General features: G+C 49.0%; 1 protein-coding gene across 1 annotated transcript in view; it reads left to right on the top strand.

The window, feature by feature from the left end:
• LOC119970951 (cadherin-related family member 5-like) overlaps positions 1–20,984 on the top strand; it is a 114,779-nt gene extending 93,795 nt beyond the window's left edge. Inside the window, exons 15-18 of the mRNA XM_038806062.1 lie at positions 4,414–4,695; positions 11,773–12,054; positions 15,606–15,787; positions 20,039–20,984. Coding sequence (XP_038661990.1) covers positions 4,414–4,695; positions 11,773–12,054; positions 15,606–15,787; positions 20,039–20,530 — 1,238 coding nt within the window. The 3' untranslated portion in view covers positions 20,531–20,984. The remainder of the gene's footprint in view (positions 1–4,413; positions 4,696–11,772; positions 12,055–15,605; positions 15,788–20,038) is intronic.
• Positions 20,985–24,034: the final 3,050 nt, after the last annotated feature.

Genomic DNA, 24,034 nt, shown 5'->3' with positions numbered 1-24,034 from the left:
TCTCTGGTGCATGGTAAATTTACCCAAATGATGCCGGGGATGTGGGATTTTAGATACAAGGCTAGTTTGAAGAAGCTGGGTCTGTTCTCTCTCCTTAGAGTGAAAGAGATTTGACCGAGGTGTACAAGATTATTACGGTTTGCAAAAGGTAGACAAAGAAAAGCATTTGCCATTAGTTAGTGGTACAAGGACCAGGAGGACACAGTTTTAAGGTTTTGAGCCCGTGACACAGTGGGAATGTGAGGAGAACCTTTCTTATGCAGCAGGGGGGAATAACCTGGACCTCGCTGTCTATAAAGATGGTGGAAGCGGAGATGGTGAATGATTTCAAAAGGAAATTGGATGAACATTGAGGAGGATGGATTGGAAGAATGGGACTGACTGGATTGTTCGGCAGAGAGCTATCAGGGAATTGATGGGCTAAATGGCCTCCATTCTGTGCCATAATGATTCCAGAACTGTATGAATGATTTTTTTTTTAAACTAAAGGTAACAAGGGATATGAGGCAAAGGTGGGAATTATGAGGTCAAAGATCAGCTGTGATCTTTATGAACAGCAGTAGAGGTTTGAGGAGATAAATAATCTATTCCTTCTTTGTCGCCTTCATCTCCTTTCTATTAATCAGTGAAATGTTTTCCCATTCAGCTTTGATAACTTTAATATTAGTGCATTTTTAATTCTACTTCTATCTTTATATTTTGTGGGCACATGTCTGATATACAATAGAAATTAATGTCATTTCTGCTGATACTGCTGCTGAGTGTCTTGTTCCAATTTTCTGTCAGACTAACGATGACTCAGGGGGTTATTCTATATTCGCCCCACTATCCAGGATAAGGCAGTCCATTTTTTTTTAATAAACATTTTATTGAGGTATTTTTTGGTATTATAACAACAACACAGTAAACAATGTACATGAAACTATAAGCACAGTGCAAAAGCTGTCTCCCTCCCTTACAGGTCCCACCTTTATTAACCCCCTACTCTAAGCTAAACTAACCCCACCCCCGTCTGCTGACGATTAATTTTCCGCGATGAAGTCGACGAATGTTTGCCACCTCCGGGCTTCTCAAGGCGACCCTCTCAAGGTGAACTTGATTTTCTCCAAACAGAGAAAGCTAGCCATGTCCAATAGCCAGGTCTCCGACTTCGGGGGCTTTGAGTCCCTCCAAGCTAATAGTATCCATCTCCGGGCTACCAGGGAAGCAAAGGCCAGAACGTCTGCCTCTTTCTCCTCCTGGATTCCCAGGTCTTCCGACACCCTGAAAATCGCCACCCCTGGACTCAGTGCGCCACCCTTGCTTTTAACACCGTGGACATGACATCTGCAAACCCCGGCCAAAATCCCCTAAACTTCGGACATGCCCAGAACATGTGGACATGGTTCGCTGGTCCTCCCGCACATTTTGCACACCCGTCTTCCACCTGAAAGAATCTGCTCATCTGGGCCACAGTCATGTGAGCCCGATGAATGACCTTAAATTGTATCGATCCCTTCTCGCACCCACCCTTTGGAAGCTACCCTGTCCTGAATCCCCCTTAGCGGTAGGAGCGGGAAGGTTGACACCTGTTTACGTAGGAAGCCCTGCATCTGCAGATACCTGAATTTGTTTCCCCTCGCCAACCCAAACTTCTCCTCCAGCGCCCTCATGCTCGGAAAGCTCCCCTCTATAAACATATCCCCCATTCTCTCAATCCCCGCTCTCCGCCATATCCAGAACCCCCCATCCATACTTCCCGGGGCAAACCGGTGATTATTACAGATTGGGGACCAGACCGATGCTCCCACATGTCTCCTCCATTGCCCCCAGACTCTCGGGGCTGCCACCGCCACAGGGCTGGTGGAGTACCGTGCCAGCGGGAACGGCAGAGACGCAGTTACCAACGCCCCCAGACTGGTGCCCTTGCATGAAGCCTCCTCCATACGCTCCCATACCGACCCCTCCCCCACCACCCACTTCCTGATCATAGCTATATTCGCTGCCCAGTAATAGTTTCTAAAATTTGGCAGCGCCAGCCCGCCCTCTCCCCGACTCTGCTCAAGCATTACCTTCCTTACTCGCTGGGAAGGCAGCCCATTTGACCAGCGCCTCATTCCCCACCTAAACATCCTGTCCCTCCACCATCGGTACACAGGCACTATGTACCATCTTCCCAACCACCTTCACCAGACTTTCAATCACCTGATTTGGCTGATTATAGTCCATGGGATATTTTATTTTGTTAAAGATGCTGTAGGAATGCAGGTTGTTATTATTTTCCTGATTCCAAGTTCCCATTCGTGGAATTAATTGGAAAATTCTTCCAAAGAGACAGCACCGGTGCAATGGGCCAAATGGCCTCTGATAGGGTGTGGTGTGCAATGTGCTTGTTGGCACAAATGGTTCTTTCTTCCCCCCTTTTTTTAATAATCTTTATTGTCACAAGTAAGCTTACATTAACACTGCAATGAAGTTACTGTGAAAAGCCCCTAGTCGCCACATTCTGGTGCCTGTTCGGGTACACAGAGGGAGAAATCAGAATTACCTAATTGCACATCTTTCGGGACTTGTGGGAGGAAACCGGAGCACCCGGAGGAAACCCATGCAGACACGGGAAGAACGTGCAGACTGCACAGACTGTGACCCAAGCCGGGAATCGAACCTGGGACCCTGGCGCTGTGAAGCCATAGTGCTAAATACTGTGCTACCGTGCTACCCTCATAATTCGCTATAGAGGGGTTGTTGGACGCTGTTAGAGGTGACTGATTGAAGAGCTTAGGACAAAGAGACATCAGAAGGAGAGAGTCCGGGTTAGCAATGGAGGGGGGAGGCCATTCGGCCCATCTTAAATCATCATTTTGAGGGATCCTGATCTCTCAGTTGCAGTATCCAATTACTTCTTGAGGATCTTTGCTTTTAGTTCTTTATGGGAGTTTAATTTTTTTTTTAAATTTTATTATTACACACGTTGATCACTCTGTCTCTCTATCAACTTGCTAACATCAGTCTTTTAATCATTCTTCACCAGTTGAGCTTGTGCTCCACCCATACTTTGAAGTAAAATTCTGGCTTAGCTTCCACATTATCCTTAACAATGATATATCCTTCTGTAAGATCACCCCACTTTCCAATTGTTATAGCCAATGTCTTTCTCTGATAGCTCAGACTGGAAATCAGGCACAATGCTTCCCTCTGCACTGGCTCCAGCAGTGGACTATTTCCCTTGTTTCATGCTGACCAGAAATGGTCCCAGAGCTGCAGTCTGATCAGAGAGCCCCGATTAATCATTATCCCTCTTGACATTTGTCCCACCATTCTGGCTGTACTTTAGCCTCTGATTCATTCTGCTTGTTGCTCAGGAAATGTTTTTCAATGTGCGATAAATCTCTGAGTTCCTGTCCCTGCCTAATTCTGTTCTCTGCTCCACCAATCGTTTAGCAGCATCCCATCAACCACCTGGATTATTTGACTGTGAAACTATTGGCAGCCTCTCCAATAGCCCATAGAAATAATTGCACCTAATGTACCCACAAATCCTTCTTGCTCATTGGATTGGTATGCTCTCTCTTCTCTGTGATACAAGGAACTGTGCTGGTGTCCCTCTCTAGCAAGTCCACCAGGGGGTGAGCTACCCATTCTGCCCCCACAGGAACTAATCTCATTCTACTCAAGGCTGCCAACTACAGTGAGCATCCAGAATAGTTCTTTTGAATATCTGTGCCTGGCTAGAATTATATAATACCAGAAAGCGGATCGATATTAGGCTACATTTGCACTTTTGGTATTATAAGACATCTTCTCGTGGTTTGTTTAGCACTGCTGCCTCACAGCGCCAGGGATCCGGGTTCAATTCCAGCTTTGGGTCACTGTCTGTGCGGAGTCTGCACGTCCGCCCTGTGTCCGCGTGGCTTTCCTCCGGGTGTTCCAGTTTCCTCCCACAGTCCAAAAATGTGCAGGTTAGGTGGATTGGCCATGCTAAATTGTCCCTTAGTGTCCAGGGATGTGCAGGTTAGGTTATGGGTTACGGGGATAGGGAGGGGTGGGCAGCTGAGTGGACATGGGTAGAGTGCTCATTCGAAGGGTCGGTGCAGACGCGATGGGCCGAATGGCCTCCTTCTGTACTTTAGGGATTCTGTGAATCTTTTACAACTTGCATTCATCTAGCGTCTTTCACATCCTCAAAACATCTCAAGGCACATTATAGTCACTGTGTCCAATATCTAATGTGTCTCAATGACCTTGTGGCAATGTCCAGCTAAATCCTCAAAGGAAAAAAAAGTCACATGGCCATAGGGAAAGAGCAGGGTGGGGCCTACAGGGGGACAACTAAGCTCTTTCAAAGGGCTGGTGCTGATACGATGGGCTGAAACGCCTCTTTCTATGAGATCTATGGTTCTGTAATTTCCTAAAATGAGCTACTTTTTAACTCAGCACCAACAACTGTGAAAACAACAACAACAACTCATGGAACAGGAACACCAAAACCACCGCCTAAACCTCCCGGGACTGGGCCAACCACCACTGGGGCATCGACTCCGTCAAAGGCCCCTCCAGGACCCCCAGGATCCACCACAGCAAAGCCCCCTGGAACTGGGCCGACAGCTACCAAACCTCACGTCACTGGGTCAACAAGTACAAATGATCCTGGGCCTCCGGGGTCAATACCTCCATCCGGCAATCCACCCGATGGATCAGGAACTGGACCAACGACAAGTAAGCCAACTGGTCTCCCACCATGTCAACTCCACACCATCTTACACTTACTGATCATCGGTGACCACACTGAAAAACCTCTGCATTTATTTTAATTCTTGTCCACTCTCTCATCTTACTGTTCTCGTCTCTCTCTTCTCTGGTGCATGGTAAATTTACCCAAATGATGCCGGGGATGTGGGATTTTAGTTACAAGGTTAGTTTGAAGAAGCTGGGTCTGTTCTCTCTCCTTAGAATAAAAAACATTTGACCGAGGTGTACAAGATTATTACGGTTTGCAAAAGGTAGACAAAGAAAAGCATTTCCCATTAGTTGGAGGTAGAAGGACCATGAGGGCACAGATTTAAGGTTTTGGGCACGTGAATTTTGGGCACATGATCCAGTGGGAATGTGAGGAGAACCTATCTTATGTAGCAAGCGGGAATAACCTGGACCTCGCTGCCTATAAGGATGGTAGCCAGGATGTGGAGATGCCGGCGTTGGACTGGGGTGAGCACAGTAAGAAGTCTTACAACATCAGGTTAAAGTCCAACAGGTTTGATTCAATCACTAGCTTTCGGAGCACAGCTCCTTCCTCAGGTGAATGGAGAGGTATGTTCCAGAAACATATATATAGACAAAGTCAAAGATGCAAGACGATACTTTGAATGCGAGCATTTGCAGGTAATTAAGTCTTTACAGATCCAGAGAGACGGGTAACCCCAGGTTAAAGAGGTGTGAATTGACTCAAGCCAGGACAGTTGGTAGAATTTCGCAAGCCCAGGCCAGATGGTGAGGGGTGAATGTAATGCGACATGAATCCAGGTCCCGGTTGAGGACGTACTCATGTGTGCGGAACGTGGCTATAAGTTTCTGCTCAGCAATTCCTCATTGTCGCGCGTCCTGAAGGCTGCCTTGGAGAACGCTTACCCGGAGATCAGAGGCTGAATGCCCTTGACTGCTGAAGTGTTCCCCGACTGGAAGGGAACATTCCTGCCTGGCGATTGTCAGGCTTAGCTTTCACATTATCCTTAACAATCCTTCTGTAAGATCATCCCACTTTCCAATTGTTATAGCCAATGTCTTTCTCTGATAGCTCAGACTGGAAATCAGGCACACTGCTTCCCTCTGCACTGGATCCAGCAGTGGACTATTTCCCTTGTTTCATGCTGACCAGAAATGGTCCCAGAGCTGCAGTCTGATCAGAGAGCCCCGATTAATCATTATCCCTCTTGACATTTGTCCCACCATTCTGGCTGTACTTTAGCCTCTGATTCATTCTGCTTGTTGCTCAGGAAATGTTTTTCAATGTACGATAAAACTCTGAGTTCCTGTCTCTGCCTAATTCTGTTCTATGCTCCATCAATCGTTTAGCAGCATCCCATCAAACACCTGGATGATTTGACTGTGAAACTATTGGGAGCCTCTCCAATAGCCCATAGAAATAATTGCACCTAATGTACCCACAAATCCTTCTTGCTCATTGGACTGGTATGCTCTCTTCTCTGTGATACAATGAACTGTGCTGGTGCCCCTCTCTAGCAAGTCCACCAGGGGATGAGCTATCCATTATGCCCACACAGGAACTAATCTCATTCTACTCAAGGCTGCCAACTACAGTGTATCAACCAGAACAGTGGCTGAAAACATCTTTCAAATATCTATCCCTGGCGAGAATGAAAATAATAGCAGTCCGTTTTTGGAAAATAATCACACTTCTGGTAAAAAATGACACTTTCTTGTGGTCCATCATAGAAAGAATATGGCGACACAGGGCGGCACGGTGGCACAGTGGTTAGCACTGCTGCTTCACAGCACCATGGATCCGGTTTAAATTCCAGCCTTTGATGACTGTGTGGAGTCTGTACGTTCTCTGCGGCCTGTGAGGGTTTCCTCCATATGCTCTGGTTTCACCCCACAGTCCAATGATGTGCAGGTTAGGTGGATTGGCCATGCTAAATTGGCCCTTAGTGTCCAGGGATATGCAGGTTAGGCTATGGGGTTAAGGGGATAGGGTGGGGTGGACAGGGGAGTGGATGTGGGTAGAGTGCTCATTCGAAGAGTCAGTGCAGATGCGATGGGCCGAATGGCTTCCTTCGGCACTGTGGGGATTCTATGATTCTTATGCAACTTACATCCATCTAGCACCTTTCCCATCCTCAAAACATCTCGAGGGACATTCTAGTCACTATGCGTCCAATATCCAGGACTCAATGACCTACCTGGCAATGCCCAGCTGTATCCTCAAAGTTGCACCACGGTTGGTGCTTACAGAGGGGAGGAATAAAAAGGTGTGAGAATGCAATAGTTATCGGGATTCAATTGTAAGGGGAATAGATAGGCATTTCTGTGGCCACAAACAAGTCCAGGATAGTATGTTGCCTCCCTGGTGCTAGGGTTAAGGATCTCATGGAGCAGTTACAAAACATTCTTGAGCGGGAGGGCATACAGCCAGTGGTCGTGGTAGACATTGGTACCAACAACATACTTTAAAAAATGGATAAGGTCCTAAAAGCAGAATATGAGGAGTTAGGAAGAAAGTTGAGAAGCCGGACCTCTAAGGCAGTGACCTCAGGATTACTACCAATGCCACATGCTAGAATCGAAATAGCAGGATATACTGGATAAATACGTGTCTGAAGAATTGGGGCGCGATTCTTCGAGGCCGCGCCGATTGGGAGAATTGCCGGCCGCGCCATTTAATCGCGCGACGTCGTCCCGCCATTGTCCCAACCGGCGAGAACGGCCCCGTCGAGTTCTGCGCCGCACCAGCCGGAGAATCGCCCGAGTCACTGAAAACGGTGATTCTCCGGTACCCCGCCATTCTCCAGCCCGGATGGGCCAAGCAGTCGCTCCGACCCGACAGGTTCCCGCCGGCGCCATCCACACCTGTTCGCTGCCGGCGGGAACAGTGCGGGAACGCTGGGGGGGGTTGCGGCCTGTGGGGGGGGAAGGGGGGTTCCTTCACCGGGGGGGGGGGTGCCTCCAATGGGGTCTGGCCCGCGATTGGGGCCCACCAATCGGCGGGCCAATCTCTCTGAAGGAGGAGCTCCTTTCCTCCACATCCCCGCAAGATCCATCCGCCATCTTCTTGCGGGGCGGTCTTGGGGAGGACGGCAACCGTGCATGCGCAGGTGACTTCATTTATGCAACGCCGGCGACGTCATTTATACGCCGCTTTTTACGCGTCACCAAGGCCCAGCGCACATAAAATACGCGACGCTGCTCCTAGCCCCCCGGGGGCGGGAGGATAGGGGGCTGCGAGCGGTCTCCGACATCGGAGTGAAACACTCCGGTTTTCACTCCGGCGTCGGGACATTGTCTCCATTTCGGAGAATCACGCCCATGGTGTGAGTGGGTGGGGTTCAGATTCCTGGGGATTGGGATCAGTTCTGGGGGAGCTGGGACCAGTACAAACTGGGCGAGTTACACCTGGGCATGACTGGGACTGTGCCCTATATACGGGGAATATTTGCTAGAGCAGTTGGAGAGGGTTTAAACTAATATGGCGGGGGGGGGGGGGGGGGGGGGCGTGGGGGGGGAACCTATGCAAGGAGTCAAAGGAGGAGGAAATAAGGACAAAAATAAAAGACAGAAAGAGGAATAAGGAAAGTGATAGGCAGATAAACCAAGAGCCAGATTCAAACAGGGCCGCAGTGAAACATATTGGAAATGGGACTAGTAATGTTAAAAAGACAAGTTTAATGGCTTTGTGCCTTAATGCACTGAGCATTTGCAATACCCGCACAAATAGGCGTGAACGGGTATGATATAGTCGGGATTACGGAGACGTGGCTGCAGGGTGACCAGCTGCAGGGTGACCCACGATGGGAACTGAATGCCCATGGGTGTTCCGTATTTAAGAAAAACAGACAAAAGGAAAAGTGGTGGGATTGCATTGCTGGTCAAGGAGTAAATTAATACAATAGTGAGGGAGGATGTTAGCTCCAACAATGCGGAATCTGTATGGGTAGAGCTGAGAAACAGCAAGGGGCAAAAAATGTTGGGCATCATACATACACCCCAAAACTGCAGTAGTATTGTTGGGAATGGTATTAAACAGGAAGTTAGAGATGCATGTGATAAAGGAACAACTGTAATTATAGATGATTTTAATTTGCATATAGATTGGGAGAATCAAATTTGTCACAATGCCATAGAGGAGGAATTCCTGGAGTGTATGCAGGATGTTTATGTGGATCAATACGTTGAGGAGCCAACTAGAGAACAGGTCATGCCAGACTGGATGTTGTGTGATGAGAACGGAATCATTGTCAATCTAGTTGAGCGAGACCCCTTGGGGATGAGCGACCATAATATGTTAGAATTTTTCATCAAGGTGGAGAGTGAAGTAGTTGATTCTGAGACTAATGTCCTGCATCTTAACAAAGGAAACTACGATAAAATGAGACGTGAGTTGGCGATAACCAATTGGGGAAAGTTACTTCAAGGGATGACAGTGGATAGGCAATAGCAAACATACAAAGAGCACATGGGGGAACTGCAACAATTGTTTATTCCTGTCTGGCAAATAAGCAAAACCGGAATGGTGGCCAATCCATAGTTTACAAAGGAAGTTCAGGATAGTATTTGATCCAAGGACGTAGCATACAAATTGGCCAAGAAAAACAACAGGTCTGAGGATTGGGAGCTGATTAGAATTCAACAAAGGACCAAGTGATTGATTAAGAAGGGGAAAATAGAGTACAAAAGTAAGCTTGCAGGGAACATAAAAAATGATTGTAAAAGTTTCTATAGGTATGTGAAGAGAAAACAATTAGTGAAGACAAATGTAGGTCCCTTACAATCAGAAACAGGGGAATATATTCTAGGGGACAAAGAAATGGCTGAGCAGCTAAATACATACTTTGGTTCTGTCTTCACAAATGAGGACACAGAAATGATGGTTGAATTTAGGGTTTAGTGAGATGGAGGAACTGAAAGTGATAAATATTAGCAGAGAAATGGTGTTGGGGAAATTGATGGGATTGAAGGCTGATAAATCCCCTGGGCTTGATAATGTACATCCCAGGGTACTGAAGGAGATAGTTCTAGAAATAGTGGCTGCATTGGTGGTCATCTTCCAGGATTCTATAGACTGCGGAACAGTTCCTGCAGATTGGATGGTAACTAATGTAACTCCACTATTTTAAAAAAGGGAGGGAGAGAGAATGCAACGAATAATAGACCAGTAAGCCTGACATCAGTAGTGGGGAAAATTCTTGAATCCATTATCAAAGATTTTACAGCAGAGCGCTTAGAAAACAATGCAGAATTGGACAGAGTCAGCATGGATTTATGAAGCGTCATGTGAGAGTACCTTTAAGAAATGAATGTTTATGCAATGTACCTTTAAGAAATGGAGCAGCGCATATTACTGAAGTGATGTCAGAGGGTGGGGGGAGCTGAGCTCACGTCTGCTTTTAGTTTCAGTTTTGAGAGAGAGCAGCTGAAAAGTGCTTGGCTGGTTTGCTGTGAGCTGTTTGAAAGCAGAAAGCAGTTTTGAGAAAAAGAGCTTGGGTGTGTCTGTGTTTGCAGTGAGCTGGATCTGCTGTGATCTCTGCCATGAAAGACTATCTCTGAATTATTTGGGTGATTTAAACTCATAATAGTAATGTCTTTAACCTGATGTGTTTCTATTTAAAGGTGTTAAGTCTCTTGGATGTTTAAAGGAACAACTGAAGGATTATTTAGTGTTGTATTGTTTTCGGGGTTATCTTTGAAGTAAGGGGTGTTAAGTGATCCAATGTTTATTTAAAAGGTTAAATTGAGTTCATGGAATAGACATTGTTTTGTGTTTAAAAACCCACGTGTCCATAATTGTAACACCACACCTGGAGAACAAGCCGTGTGTTTCAAAAGCAACAATCCATTAAAGGGAGAGGTTGGTTGAACTCCATGGTGCATTTTGGGGTTCTGAAAACACCGCTCCCATAACAGAAGGGGAAATCATGCTTGACAAATCTATTTGAATTCTTCGAGGATGTAACTAGTAGAGTTGATGGGGGGGAGCCAGTGGATGTGGTTTATTTGGACTTTCAGAAGGCTTTTGACAAAGTCCCGCATAAAAGATTAGCGTGTAAAATGAAAGCGCATGGGATTGGGGCTAGTGTATTGAGATGGATAGAAAACTAGTTGGCAGACAGGAAACAAAGAGTAGGAATTAACGGGTGTTTTTCAAATTGGCAGGGAGTAACTAGTGGGGTACCGCAAGGGATCGGTGCTATGACCCCAGCTATTCACAATATATATTAATGATTTAGATGAGGGAACAAAATGTCATATCTCCTAATTTGTAGATAACACCAAGTTGGGTGGGAGGGTGAGCTGTGAGGAGGATGCAGAGAATCTTCAGTATGATTTGCACAAATTGAGCGAGTGGGCAAATAAATGGCAGATGTAGTATAATTTGGATAAATGCGAGGTCATTCACTTTGGTAGGATGTTTTAACAAGAGAGGGAGTGCAGCGAAGGTTTCCCAGACAGATTCCAGGGATGGCAGTACTGACATATGAGGAGAGATTGAATCGGCTAGGATTGTATTCACTGGAGTTCAGAAGAATGATCTCACAGAAACCTATAAAATTCTAACAGGACTGGACAGGGTAGATGCAGGAAGGATGTTACCGATGGTGGGTGTGTCCAGAACCAGGGGTCATAGTCTGAGGATACGGGGTAGACCATTTAGGACTGAGATGAGGAGAAATATCTTCACCCAGAGAGTGGTGAGCCTGTGGAATTCGGTACCACAGAAAGTAATTGAATCCAAAACATTGTATGGTTTAAGAAGCAGTTAGATACAGCACTTAGGGCGAAGGGGGTCAAAGGATATGGGGGAAAGCGAGATTAGGCTATTGAGTTGGATGATCAACCATGACCATGATGAATGGTGGAGCGGCTTGAAGGGCCAAATGGCCTCCTTTTGGTTCTATTTTTTCTATGTTTTCTATGTTTCCATGAAAACGAAGTCACATGGCTATGGGGAAAGAGGGTGGGTGATGGGTGTTGTGAATATATGATGGGCTGAAAGGCCTCTTTCTATGAGATCTATGATTCTGTGACTTCCTGGCTGCTAAAATGAGCTAATTTTTAACCCAGCACCAACAACTGTGAAAACAACAACAACAACTCATGGAACAGGAACACCAAAACCACCGCCTAAACCCCCCGGGACTGGGCCAACCACCACTGGGGCATCGACTCCGTCAAAGGCCCCTCCAGGACCCCCAGGATCCGACACAGCAAAGCCCCCTGGAACCGGGCCGACAGCTACCAAACCTCACATCACTGGGTCAATAACTACAAATGATCCTGGGCCTCCAGGGTCAATACATCCATCTGGCAATCCATCCGACGGACCAGGAACAGGACCAACAACAAGTAAGCCAGCTGATCTCATATCCTCACCTTCACTTGCTGTTGTACTGGGCCCACTTAAACAGAGCTGCAGCCATTGTACTGGCAAATCGATTAGCCGGGGTAACAGATGGGGCTTTAAACTATAAAAAAGGAGGCAGAGGTTTCAAACTGAGGGTAAATTTATAAACCTAAAGGAAATGTGAATGTCAGAGAGCAGTGTAACAATTGGTGTAAATATATGCAGAATTGATAAGAAGGAATAAAAGTTTTAATAATAATCGTGGGCCAGTGAAGAAATCAAGTGAAAATTGTAAAGCGTTCAATTAAAGGCACTTCATTGAAAGCACCAAGTATTTGTAACAAGATAGAAAAAAGTTGGTAATACAAATAGAGATCAATGGGTTCAATCTAACAGTCATCACAGAAACAATTGACTGGATATAATGCATCAGTTGCAGAGTGAACCGTGATCGCAGGGCCCACTGCTCTTGGGAAGGACGCCCTGTGTCAGCCTCCAGGTGGCAGGAGAACCTATTCAACGGAGGGCAAAATGGGCTGACACAAAAAGCTGGATTCTCCGGATGCTGAAATCACGTTCGGCTGGAGAATCAAAATTCCCGACCAATCAGAGGCGGTGCCACTTTGCGATGCTCCGCCCCCTCCAAAGCGGCAAACTCAGGGAGCACGCCTCACAACATATTCAGTGTCCTCATTGCGCTCGAGCGAGAGTGTGACGAGGCCGTCAAATGGCAGGAATGGCCTAAAACGAGAGCCACTAGGTGAAATCGTAACATGGTGAGAAAGCAATTCATTCAGGCCGTGATGCCTGGACACTGTGGGAGGCAATGCGGCCACATCCAAACACCCATGGGATGGGTCCCAGCCCTGGGGACATGTCCACGGCTGGGGGATGGGTGAGTGCTTTGAGGCCTGGACCTGTGCCCAGTCCAGGTAACTTTTTGTGCGGGTGTCTGGGGTGCAGGGTTGGGTTCTGGTGAGTTAGGGCCCCCGCTGTGGCTGGGGGTAAGAGGACAGGGTTTTCTGGGTGGGGGGGGGGGGGGGGGAGGAGGAGTGCAATGGGGGGAGTTGAGGGTACGGGGTGGAAGGCACCGGTGGCTGTCAGCCTGACTCCCTCTCCAATTCCGAACAGATATCAAACGGCATGGACGATATTCTGGACCCCGCGGAACTTGTCCAAGTGGTGCCACTGGCAGGCTGGGTGACTGCATGCCAGGGAAGGAAGCGGCAGCAGCAGCGTTGACAGGAGACTCGAGACAGCGGCCCATGTGCAGGGCCCTGCCCCACACACTGAGGACCAGGTTGCCGATCAGGCGAGGGTGAGACCCAGAGAGGGAGGCCGGCGACGGGCAAGGTGTACAAGCGTCGAACAAATGACGGACAGTGCATGATGCAGGAGTCTCCACCTCAACAAGCAGACGGTGCGGCACCTGTGCCATGTCCTCGCAGACTTGGCACCACATGGAGTAGGAGGATACCCGCTATCGATGGCCGTCAAGGTTACCGCAGTCAGGAATTTCTACGCCTCAGGATCATTCCAGGGCTCGAGCGGGGACTTGTGCAGCCACAGGTGCATCCCACAGGTCACAGATGCCGTTAGCCGGAGTAGCCGACTACGTAAACTTCGACACGGACCAAGACCAACAGGCTGCCCAGGTAGCAACATTCTCCGCCATCGATGGGATGGCTCAGGTCCAGAGGCTATTAGATGGCACGCATGTCACCTTGCGCTGCTCAGCCCATCTGGTTTAGGGACTGGTTTAGCACAGTGGGCTAAACAGTTGGCTTGGAATGTAGAACAAGACCAGCAGCGCGGGTTCAATTCCCGTACCAGCCTCCCTGAACAGGTGCCGGAATGTGCCCGATATCAACAGGAAGGTGTCCCACTCCCTGAACATCCAGCTCGTGTGTGACCAGCAGATGAAGATCTTACACTTCTGTGCAGTCTTCCCAGGGAGTATGCACGGCAGTTACATCCTGGGGCAGTCAGATATTCCTGACCTCTTCGAGGGACACCCCAGGATGGCCAGTTGGGTCTTGGGGGATAAGGGGTACCTGGCTAAAGACCCAGGCCAGAGACCAAAGCGAAGACCCGATACCACGAGGCCCATGAGCCACCCAGTCTGTCATTGAGTGGTGCATCAGACGGCTGAAAATGTGGTTCCGATGCCTTGAACACTCCAGTGCTGCCCTGCAGTACATCGCCCGGAAGGTCGCCCACTTTGTGGTGGTTGGCGCCGGACCAGCAGGGGCTGGAGGAATGGTGCCAGGGAACGGGAGGACCAGCCGGAGGCTGGAGGACAGGTGGTACCGGTGAGGGTCCGGCAAGCCCGGAGGGCCAGGGAGGCCCTTATCATCGGCAGCTTCACATAGGGCCTGGCCTAGTCCATCATCCCATCCCATCCCCACCTCCCTCCTTCTCACTCCCCCTACCTCCCCCCCCATCTCTCTGCACCCCCTCACCTTCACCATCTTCCCTCCTCCCACCGCCCCCCCCCCCCCCCCCCCCCCCCCCCCCCCCCCTTTGTTACATCAATCCAGGGTGCTGGGACTGTGTCGGCACTGACAGCGGGTCACCATTGAGGGCAGGGGAGTGATGACAACCTGCAGAGAGCTGAGCTTCTATGCCATAGTCTGACCCCTGCCTGTATGCTGCTTGCTTACACGCATCACCTGCACACAGTGTACCGGGGGGTGCGCGAGGGGTTCAGGACCCCGATGTCTGGGGAGGTGGGTTTGGGGGCCGGCCCGTGTTGCGAAAGGAAGTCCCAGAGGCGTCATACTGGTTGTGGTGAAGATTATTTAATGTCGCTCACATAAGTGTCCCCCACTGCCCCACTCTCCCCGCCAGTCCCTCCCCCTCTCCCCAATGCTCACTCCCCTTCCCCATACCTGCTACCTACACCCTTCCACTTCCCCACCCCCAGTGCCCTCTTGGTGATCCTCGACGTGCTTAGCCTTACATGCTCTACCGCTGTGTCTCGGCGTTTCCCCAGGATGCACACCCCTGGTGCCAGCCTGGCAGTGCCAAGGTACCCATGTTCCAGTAGAGGGCCAGGGATCCATCTTGCCCTGTCCCTGACCTCCAAAGGGTTTCCGACCGTCCGAGAGAGCCCCCCCCGCCAGTGCCATTCCTCCTGGTCCACATTTGTGTGGACCAGTACTGAACAGCGCCTGGCTGGCGTCTCCCTGGGGCCGGGGGGGGGGGTGTAAGTAGGTTTAAAACCATCTTAGGTGTGTGAGGCTCGGTCACGCCCATTGTTGGCAGGATACTGATCACTACACCTCGCGAGATCTGGGTAGATCTCACAAGGTGTACAGTCAGCTGGGATGCCCGTGGACGACGTCTGCTGGCACCTGGAGGATTCTCACCGTAACTTCATTGCAGAGTTAATGTAAGCCTACTTGTGACACTAATGAAGATTATTATTATTACCGGCCACATCGTGCTCCCATTCGGGCGGGACATGGCCATGAGATCGCACACGTTATCTAAGAGTTGCTGTCACAGATATACAATAAGCCATCTGTTTAAATAAAATTTTGTTTTCCAGGTTTACCAGCAGTAAACCCAAGGCTGATATACGAAGCCAAACACATGGCAGCCCTCGGAGTCCCCTTAGGCATTCTGCTGATTATTTGTTTGGTTATCATTGGAATTCTTCTCCACAAAATGCATCGGTGGATCATGGAATGGGAACAAATAACTGATGGATCAGTGACAAAGTTAAAAGCTGTGAGTGGCCGAATTGTGTGTTACGTGGACATAGAAACCCAACTTTATGATTAGGCAAAGCTTTAAAAAAGGCAGTTCCAGAGGTCGAGGTTTATGATGGGATTTAGTGGGACATAATGGGATATAATTTGATATGATGGGATTTGATGGAATGTGATGGGATATGAGGGGATTTGATGAGATTTGATGGGATATGATTGGATATGATGGGATTTGGTAGAATATGATGAGGTTTGATGGAATATGATGAGATTTCATTGGATATGATGGGATTTGGTGGAATATGATGAAGTTTGATGGGATATGATGGGATTTGATGGGACATGAGGGGATTTGATGAGATTTGATGGAATAGGATGGGATTTGGTGGGGTAGGATGGGATTTGGTGGGATATGATGGGATTTGATGAGCTATGATAGGATTTGATGGGATATAATGGGGCATAATGGGATAAAATAGGATTTGGAGAAATTTGATGGGATATGAGGGGATATGATGGGCAGCACGGTGGCACTGTTCAATTATGGCTCTGGGTGAGTTTCCACGGGCGGAATTCTCCGACCACCCCGCAGGGTCGGGGAATCGCCCGGGGCCACGTAAATCCCGCCCCGCCGATCGGCGTGCCCCCGCGGCGATTCTCCGGCCATAGATGGGCCGAAGTCCTGCCGCTGACAGGCCAATCCCGCCGACGTGGTTTAAAATGTGCCGGCGGGATTGGCGGCGCGAGTGGGTCCCCGGGGTCCTGGGGGGGCGCGGGGCGATTGGACCCCGGGGGGTGCACCCACGGTGGCCTGGCCCGCGATCGGGGCCCACCGATCAGCGGGCGGGCCTGTGCTGTGGGGGCACTCTTTTTCTTCTGCCGCCGCCATGGCCCCCATCATGGCGGAGGCGGAAGAGAACCCCTCCACAGCGCATGCGCCGGTGGTGACGTCAGCGGCCGTAGACGTTCCGGTGCATGCGCAGACCGGCGAAGGCCTTTCGGCCAGGCCCGACGCTGGGCGGCGTAGCGCCAAAAAGCCGTTGGCGCCAGTTTTGGCGGCATCAGCGGAGCGGGAGCCACTCTGGAGCGGGACTAGCCCCTAAACGTGCGGAGAATTCCGCACCTTTGGGCAGGCCCGACTCCGGAGTGGTTGGTGCCACTCCGCTACGCTGGGACCCCCCGCCCCACCAGGTAGGGGAGCATTTCACCCCACATTCTCTCTGTGTGTGCGTGGGTTTCCTCCGTGTGCTCCTGTTACTTCCGACAGTCCAGAGATGTGCAGGTTAGGTCTATTGTCCATGTTAAATTTCCCCTTAGTATCCACAGGTTAGGTGGGGTTGCAGAGATAGGGAGGGGTAGTGGGCCTGGGTGGGGTGCTCTTTTGGAGGGTCGATGCATACTCGTTGGACCAAATGGCCTCCTTCTGCAATGTGGGCATTCTATGGATTCAGTGGACAATGAGATTCTGAGGGGCATGATACGATTTGGGGGGATTTAATACACAATGATGACTGACATTTGGGCATCATTCATAATTTGCAAGATGACCCGAAACTCTGAAATGTGGTAAACCATGAGGAGGATGGTAACAGGCTTGAGGAGGACCTTGACAGAGTGGTAAAATAGAGAGATCGCAGATGCCATTTAATGCAGAAAGCTGTGAATGGGTACATTTTGGTAGAAGAAAGAGGAAAGACAATTTAAATATATGGTACAATTTTAAAGGGAACAGAGAGACCTGGGGGTGTGCGTGTACCCAAACCTTTGAAGGTGACTTAACAAGTTGAGAGGGCTTTTTTAAAAATGGATCCTTTGCTTTATAAAGATAGGCACAGCGTACAAAAGCAAGGAAGGTATTCATTTCTTTCAAATTAATTTACGGGTGTGGCCGTCGCTGGTTAGGCCCGCATTTATTGCCCATCCCCAGGTGCCCTTCAGAAGATGGTAGTGAGCTGCCATCTTGAACTGCTGCAGTCCAGTTTGTGGAAAGGGGAGCAATCAACCACTGTGCTGTTAGGGAGGGAATTCTAGGATTTTGACCCAGCAACAGTGAAGGAAAGGCAATATAGTTCCAAGCTGGGGTAGTGAGTGACTTGGAGGAGAACCTCCAGGTGGTGGAGTTCCCAGGTATCTGCTGCACTTATCCTTCTAGATGGTACTGGTCATGGCTTTGGAAGATGCTGCCTAAGGAACCTTGGCAAGTCACTGCAGTGCATCTTGTAGATGGTACACACAACTGCCACTGTTCGTCGGTCGTAGAGGAATTGAATGTTTGTGGAAAGCGGAGCGATCAAGCCGGCTGCTTTGTCCTGGATGATGTTGAGCTTCTTGAGTGTTGTTTGAGCTGCGCTCATCCAGGCAAGTGGAGAGTATTCCATTGCACTCCTGGCTTGTGCCTTGTAGAGGGTGGACAGGCTTTTAGTGGGACAGTAGTTGAGTTATTCACCGTAGGATTCCTAGCCTTTGACCTGCTCTATTAATCACAGTATTAATATCGCTACTCCAGTTCAGTTTCTGATCAATGGTAACTGCCAGCATGTTGATTGTGGGGATTCAGCGATAGTAATGCCAGTGAATGTCATGGGGCGATGGTTAGATCCTCTCTTGTAGGATCTGGTCATTGTCTGGCACTTGTGTGGCGTGAATGTAACTTTCCTGGATATAGTCCAGATCTTGTTGCATTTGTCATCTCCGCACATCCCTGCTTCTGACCTTATGATGGAAGGGAGGTCATTGATGAAGCAGCTGCAGATGGTTGGCCGAGGAGACTACCCTGTGGAACTCCTGCAGTGATTGACCTCCAACCACCACAACCATTTTCCTTTGTGGAGAGTTTCCCCCCCTGATTCCCCTGAACCTTTATAAATCACTGCTTCAACCTCAGCTGAATTCTGGGACCTGCACTTTCGGAAGTTTGCCAAGGCCTTAGGGAGAGTGTAGAGAAGATTGACCAGAATGGTACCAGGGGTGAGGGGTTTTGTTGACATGTAGAGACTGGAGTAGCTGGGGTTGCTCTCCTTAGATCAGAGAAGCTAAGAGAAGATTTCAAAGAGTTGTTCAAAATCATGGACTGTTTTGGTAGAGTAAATAGGAAGTAATGGTATCCACTGGCAGGAGGAGACAGAATTAGGGTGATTAGCAAAAGCAGCAGAAGTGACATGAGGAAACTTTTTACACAATGAACTGTCTTGATCTGCAACCCGTTGCCTAAAAGGGCAGTGGAAGCAGATTCAATAATCACCTTCAAAAATGAATTTGATAAATATTTGATGGGAAAATATTTAAAGGGCGATGTGTCCTGGAGTGAGGCTAATTAGATAGTTCTTAAAAAGACCCACACAGGCAATATGGGTCAAATGGCTTCCTTCATTGATAGGCAGTCTCTGAGGGAAGTTGGGCTGTAGCACAGCTGCGTGATTCTCATTGCAGTTTCATCCTCCGAATTCTCATCTACATGTTGCTCCTCAGCGACATCATCTGAAGCCATGACATCTACTTCTACAGGCGTGCCAGCTACACCCATGTCCATGGGTGGCACGGTTGCACAGTCGTTAGCACTGTTGCTTCACAGCGCCAGGGACCCGGGTTCGATTTCCGGCTTGGATTGATGTCTGTGTGGAGTCTGCACGTTCTCTCCGTGTCTGTGTGGGTTTCCACCGGGTGCTCCTGTTTCCTCCCAAAAGTCCCGAAAGACAGGTCCTGAAAGACGGGCCTGTTAGGTAAATTGGACATTCTGAATTCTCCCTCTGTGTACCCAAACAGGTGCCAGAGTGTGGTGACTAGGGGCTTTTCACAGTACTTCATTGCAGTGTTAATGTAAGCCTACAAAGATTGTTATTATTATGCCACCGCCGTCTCTCGCAAAGGAACAGGACGAGGCCATTCAGCCCCTTCAGTTTGTTCCACTGTTCAATAAGATCACGGCTGATCTGTACTTCAGGCCCATTTACCAATCATTGCTCCATATTATTTAATACCAGTACACGCCCCCCCATAAAAGATTTAGTGATCTTTCAGGGGGAGAGTTCCAGATTTTCCCTGCCTGTTTCTGACTGTCTGCAGGTTTTATAGAGCAGTACTGTTTTTCCCCCTCTTATCTCAACTATCAATCACAATGGGAATAACCTGTAATATTCATAAAGATCCAGCACTATGATATCATAAAAGTATTCTTTATGTAAGTGGAATTGATGTGTATAATTGACATTTGCCTCATCCTTTACTACCAAATGGGATCAAATAATTTCGAGAAACATTTTCTCCATTGCAGCTTTCCAGAGGTTTATTTTCACCAGAGAATGACAAGTTGCAGTTTTCAAATGAAGGCTACCAGGAGGAAGAGACTTCGGAAAATGCCCAGAAATCCAGCTGGCCGGCACTGAATAATCCTGTCGTAGAATCCGTTGCTCTGGCTGCGGTCCTCGACCCGACAGTGGAAAACAGTGATCTAACAGGATCTTCGGGAAACCACACGGACCCCGTATCCCAAAGGAGCAAAGCTGCTGCCACAAGCCAGGAGGATCACAAAGCCTCTGGTTCCTTAGGCGCGCCAGATACTGACACGGAGGTTAAATCCATCCTCACCAAAGAGAGGAAGTCTGACGAAGGCTACAAGTCCGTGTGGTTTAAGGAAGATATCGAGCCGGAAGCGAATGAAGAGCGTGTCATAGAGCGGCATGATGGTGAGGAAAATGATGACGACGACAGAGACATGTTTGTTGTACAGTTGGGGTCGGATGATGGATGTTCTATTAGTCTTTAGGTCCACAAACTCTGACCCTCTAAAAAAAAAATGAATCGCCAATTATTTTTGTAAATCAATGCATCTTATGAGCTGCATTTTCCAGGATATTTGGAGATGCCCAGAGCTGGTATCTGTGGCACACTGTAGTTATCTCAAAGAACATGATGCCCACAGCAAGTCGCTCTGCGCTGTACAATCCAAGTACCCTAACTCACTTCATCCAATTTCTCAATGGCAATTGCCAGTGGTATGTCGATCACCCTAACTCACAGGAACAATTATTATCTTCCATTTGTGTTGAATCCAAATTTCCAAATGATCTTACACGTCGATTAGTTGCGCAGCAATTTATCTGTATGAAACTTTAACAACGTTTTAACAACACCTGCCGATTAATTGCCCGAGAAGTCCCAAACTAATCCCTCTGCCCCGAGTCAGTCCATAGCCCTGTATCAAACCCAAACTAATCCCACTGCCCCAAGTCAGTCCATAGCCCTGTATCAAACCCAAACTAATCCCACTGCCCCAAGTCAGTCCATAGCCCTGTATCAAACCCAAACTAATCCCACTGCCCAAGTCAGTCCATAGCCCTGTATCAAACCCAAACTAATCCAACTGCCCCAAGTCAGTCCATAGCCCTGTATCAACCCCAAACTAATCCCACATTATATTCCCGTAGGCTTGTTTCAAAGATTTATCCTTATCTCCCCTTGGAAGATGCAGTCTCAAGGAAAATTAGGCATGGGTAATAAATGCTGGCCCCGCCAGCAGATTTGCATTGCAAGAATGAATAAAAAATGATCTGTGTCTCTATCACTCACTGCGGTAAAGAATTCTGTGCTCAAACAAACCCCTGTGTAAAGATATTTCTGCTAACGTGTCTCCTCATTCTTTTACTGACAATCAACAGCTTCCATCCCTGATTTCCCAGAATAAATCCAAACACATGTGACCCTCCTCCACCCCATCTCTTTGCTTCCTCTCTGTCACCCACATCCTAAGCGGGACTCTCCGGAATCGGCACAATGGTCCAATGCCGGCATCAAAAACGGCATGAACCACTCCAGCGTTGGGCCGACTGGAAGTAGCGAAATTCCCCGCACTCCCGGGGGCTAGGCGGACGCTGGAGGGGTTGGTGCCAAGCCAGCTGGCACCGAAGGGACTGCACAAGTCCGCGCATGTGCCAAAGGGCCGGCGTGATCCCGCACATGCGCGGAACTGCCGGCGTATTCTGGCGCATGCACAGGGGTGTGTCTGCTTTGCGTCGGCCATGGCGGAGCTACAGGGGCCAGCGCGGAAGGAAGGAGTGCCCCCACGGCACAGGCCCACCCACAGATCGGTGGGCCCCGGTCGCAGGGCAGGTCACCATGAGGCTCCCCCCTGGGGTCGGATCCCCGTGCCCCCTCCCCGATGACCGCCCCAGCCGACTTTCCTGCAAGGTCCCGCCATGTTGGACCATGTCTAATCCACGCCGGCGGGACTGGCCAAAAACCGACGGCTGCTCGGCCCATCGGGGCCCAGAGAATTGCTGGAGGGGCCGCTGCCAATGGCCCCCGACAGCGTGGCATGCACCCCGCCCCTGCCTGAAAACCGGCGCCGGAGAATATGGCAGCCGGCGTCAGGATGGGATTCGCGCCGCTCCCTGCGGATTCTCCCACCCGGCAGGGTGTCAGAGAATCCCGCCCATTATGTTTAAAAGAAAAACTTTCATTTCTATAGCACCTTCTCTGCCTGGACAGCCAATGAACCACTTCTGAAGTGCTATTGTAATGAAACAAATGCAGGAAACAATTTTCACACAGCTAGCTCCCACAAATAGCAAGCTGATAATGGCCAGAGAATCCGATTGTATGATTTGACCAAGGAATAAATGTTAGACAGGCGCCGAGAGAGAGCTCCCTATTCTCCTTCAAGATAATGCTATTAGATCCTTTACATCCGCCTTTAAGGGAAGACGGGGCCTAACATTTTAGCTGAAAGATCCTTCAGAAGTGCAGCACTCCCTCGGCACTACACTGGAGAGTGAACCTCGATTTTTGCATTCAGATCCTGGGATGAGTGACAAAATTCTTTATTTTAACTCGGCCCGTGGGAGGGTAAGGAGGATAGTGGAGGGACTGGGGTGAGTGACAAGCTCATACATTGATGCCCGGAGACATTCTGACCCGACAGGCATCATTTTCAGATTCTGTCTCTCCCCCTCCCTGCCATTCTCATAGCAACAGACCCTGGCGACCAGGAGGGTCCAGAGGTGATTGCAATCGGGGGAGGGGTGGGCGGTGCAGGGTGGGGGGGGGGGGGGGGGGGGGGGGGAATGTGGTTTGAGGGATCTTGCTGTGGATAAATTGGCTGCCACATCTCCTACATTACAACAGTGACTATTCCTCAAAAAGTACTTGATTGGCTGTAAAACGTTTCAGGGTGCCCTGGGGTTGTGAACGGTGCTATAGAAACACAAGTTCTCTGTTAGCTGGGAGAGATATTAATGTTTAACCTCGGGGAAACAATAAGGAAGTAATCTATCGGTGAACTCCGATAACCTAATGAACCATGAACCTTGTGGACTTTGTGGAATTTATGAGTGTGAGGTTAGATTAGAGGCTGTCACTGTTTTATTCATGAGATTTTGCAGATCTATTCAGCCCGGGATAAATATTTTATGTGGATAGTGTCTCTGATTGTGTCGCCGAACTAATGTTTTACTAGGCACCTCAATAGACATTATGTTATAACCACAAAAGGTCTTTAGTAAATTCTCAGGAAATGTCAAGGCTCTTAAGTCTTTGTGAGGTAGAGAGAGAGTCATCCCTCATCTCCCTCAGTGCCCATTGAACCAGTTGTCCTTCCCCACCCTATTTCACTGGACCAGTAACCCTAATTCTTATATTCGGGAAAATAGGCGGGAAAACAGGGCAAGGGTTGAGTTAGGGCCTATTCCAAGAAATATTCTCTCGGACAATTCCCGTTAGTCTTTAAGGCTGGCCACATGAGACAGCAGTAATCCAAATTTCAGCGAGACATTTTGAGGGTGATTAACCTATGTGTCTGGTGAATCAACAACTCCTGGGTCGGAGACTTCCATCATATCAGGATTCCTGAGTTCACTGCGTCAGGTGTATTCCCAATGAACAACTCTGGGCTTGTGCCTGGAGTAGACATGGATCAAAACAGGATGATGTCAGCCTTCAAGCTCAACTATTGACCCAGGGAAGATGAAATCTGGAATCACTGATGTATCTGGGGAAACAGCCAAGGCTTTCTGGGCTCCAACAAAATATTCTTTATTATCACCCTTCTGCCATTAACCTCCCCCCCCCCCCCCCCCCCCACCCCCCAAGCCATCCACCTTCCCCAACACATCACTGCCTCCCCAATTTCCTCTCCACTGCCCCTCGCCCCCACTTCACCTCAACACCCACTCCTGTCCACCCCCTGCCCTCCTCCATCCCACTCCTCCAAACTCATCCACACTCACAACCTCAACAATACCAGAAGCGATGAGTGTTGCTGATTCCTGTGCCA

This window comes from Scyliorhinus canicula, chromosome 9 (genome assembly GCF_902713615.1).
Source record: "Scyliorhinus canicula chromosome 9, sScyCan1.1, whole genome shotgun sequence".
Lineage (NCBI taxonomy): Eukaryota > Metazoa > Chordata > Chondrichthyes > Carcharhiniformes > Scyliorhinidae > Scyliorhinus > Scyliorhinus canicula.
This window is presented reverse-complemented; position numbering and strand designations above follow the sequence as displayed.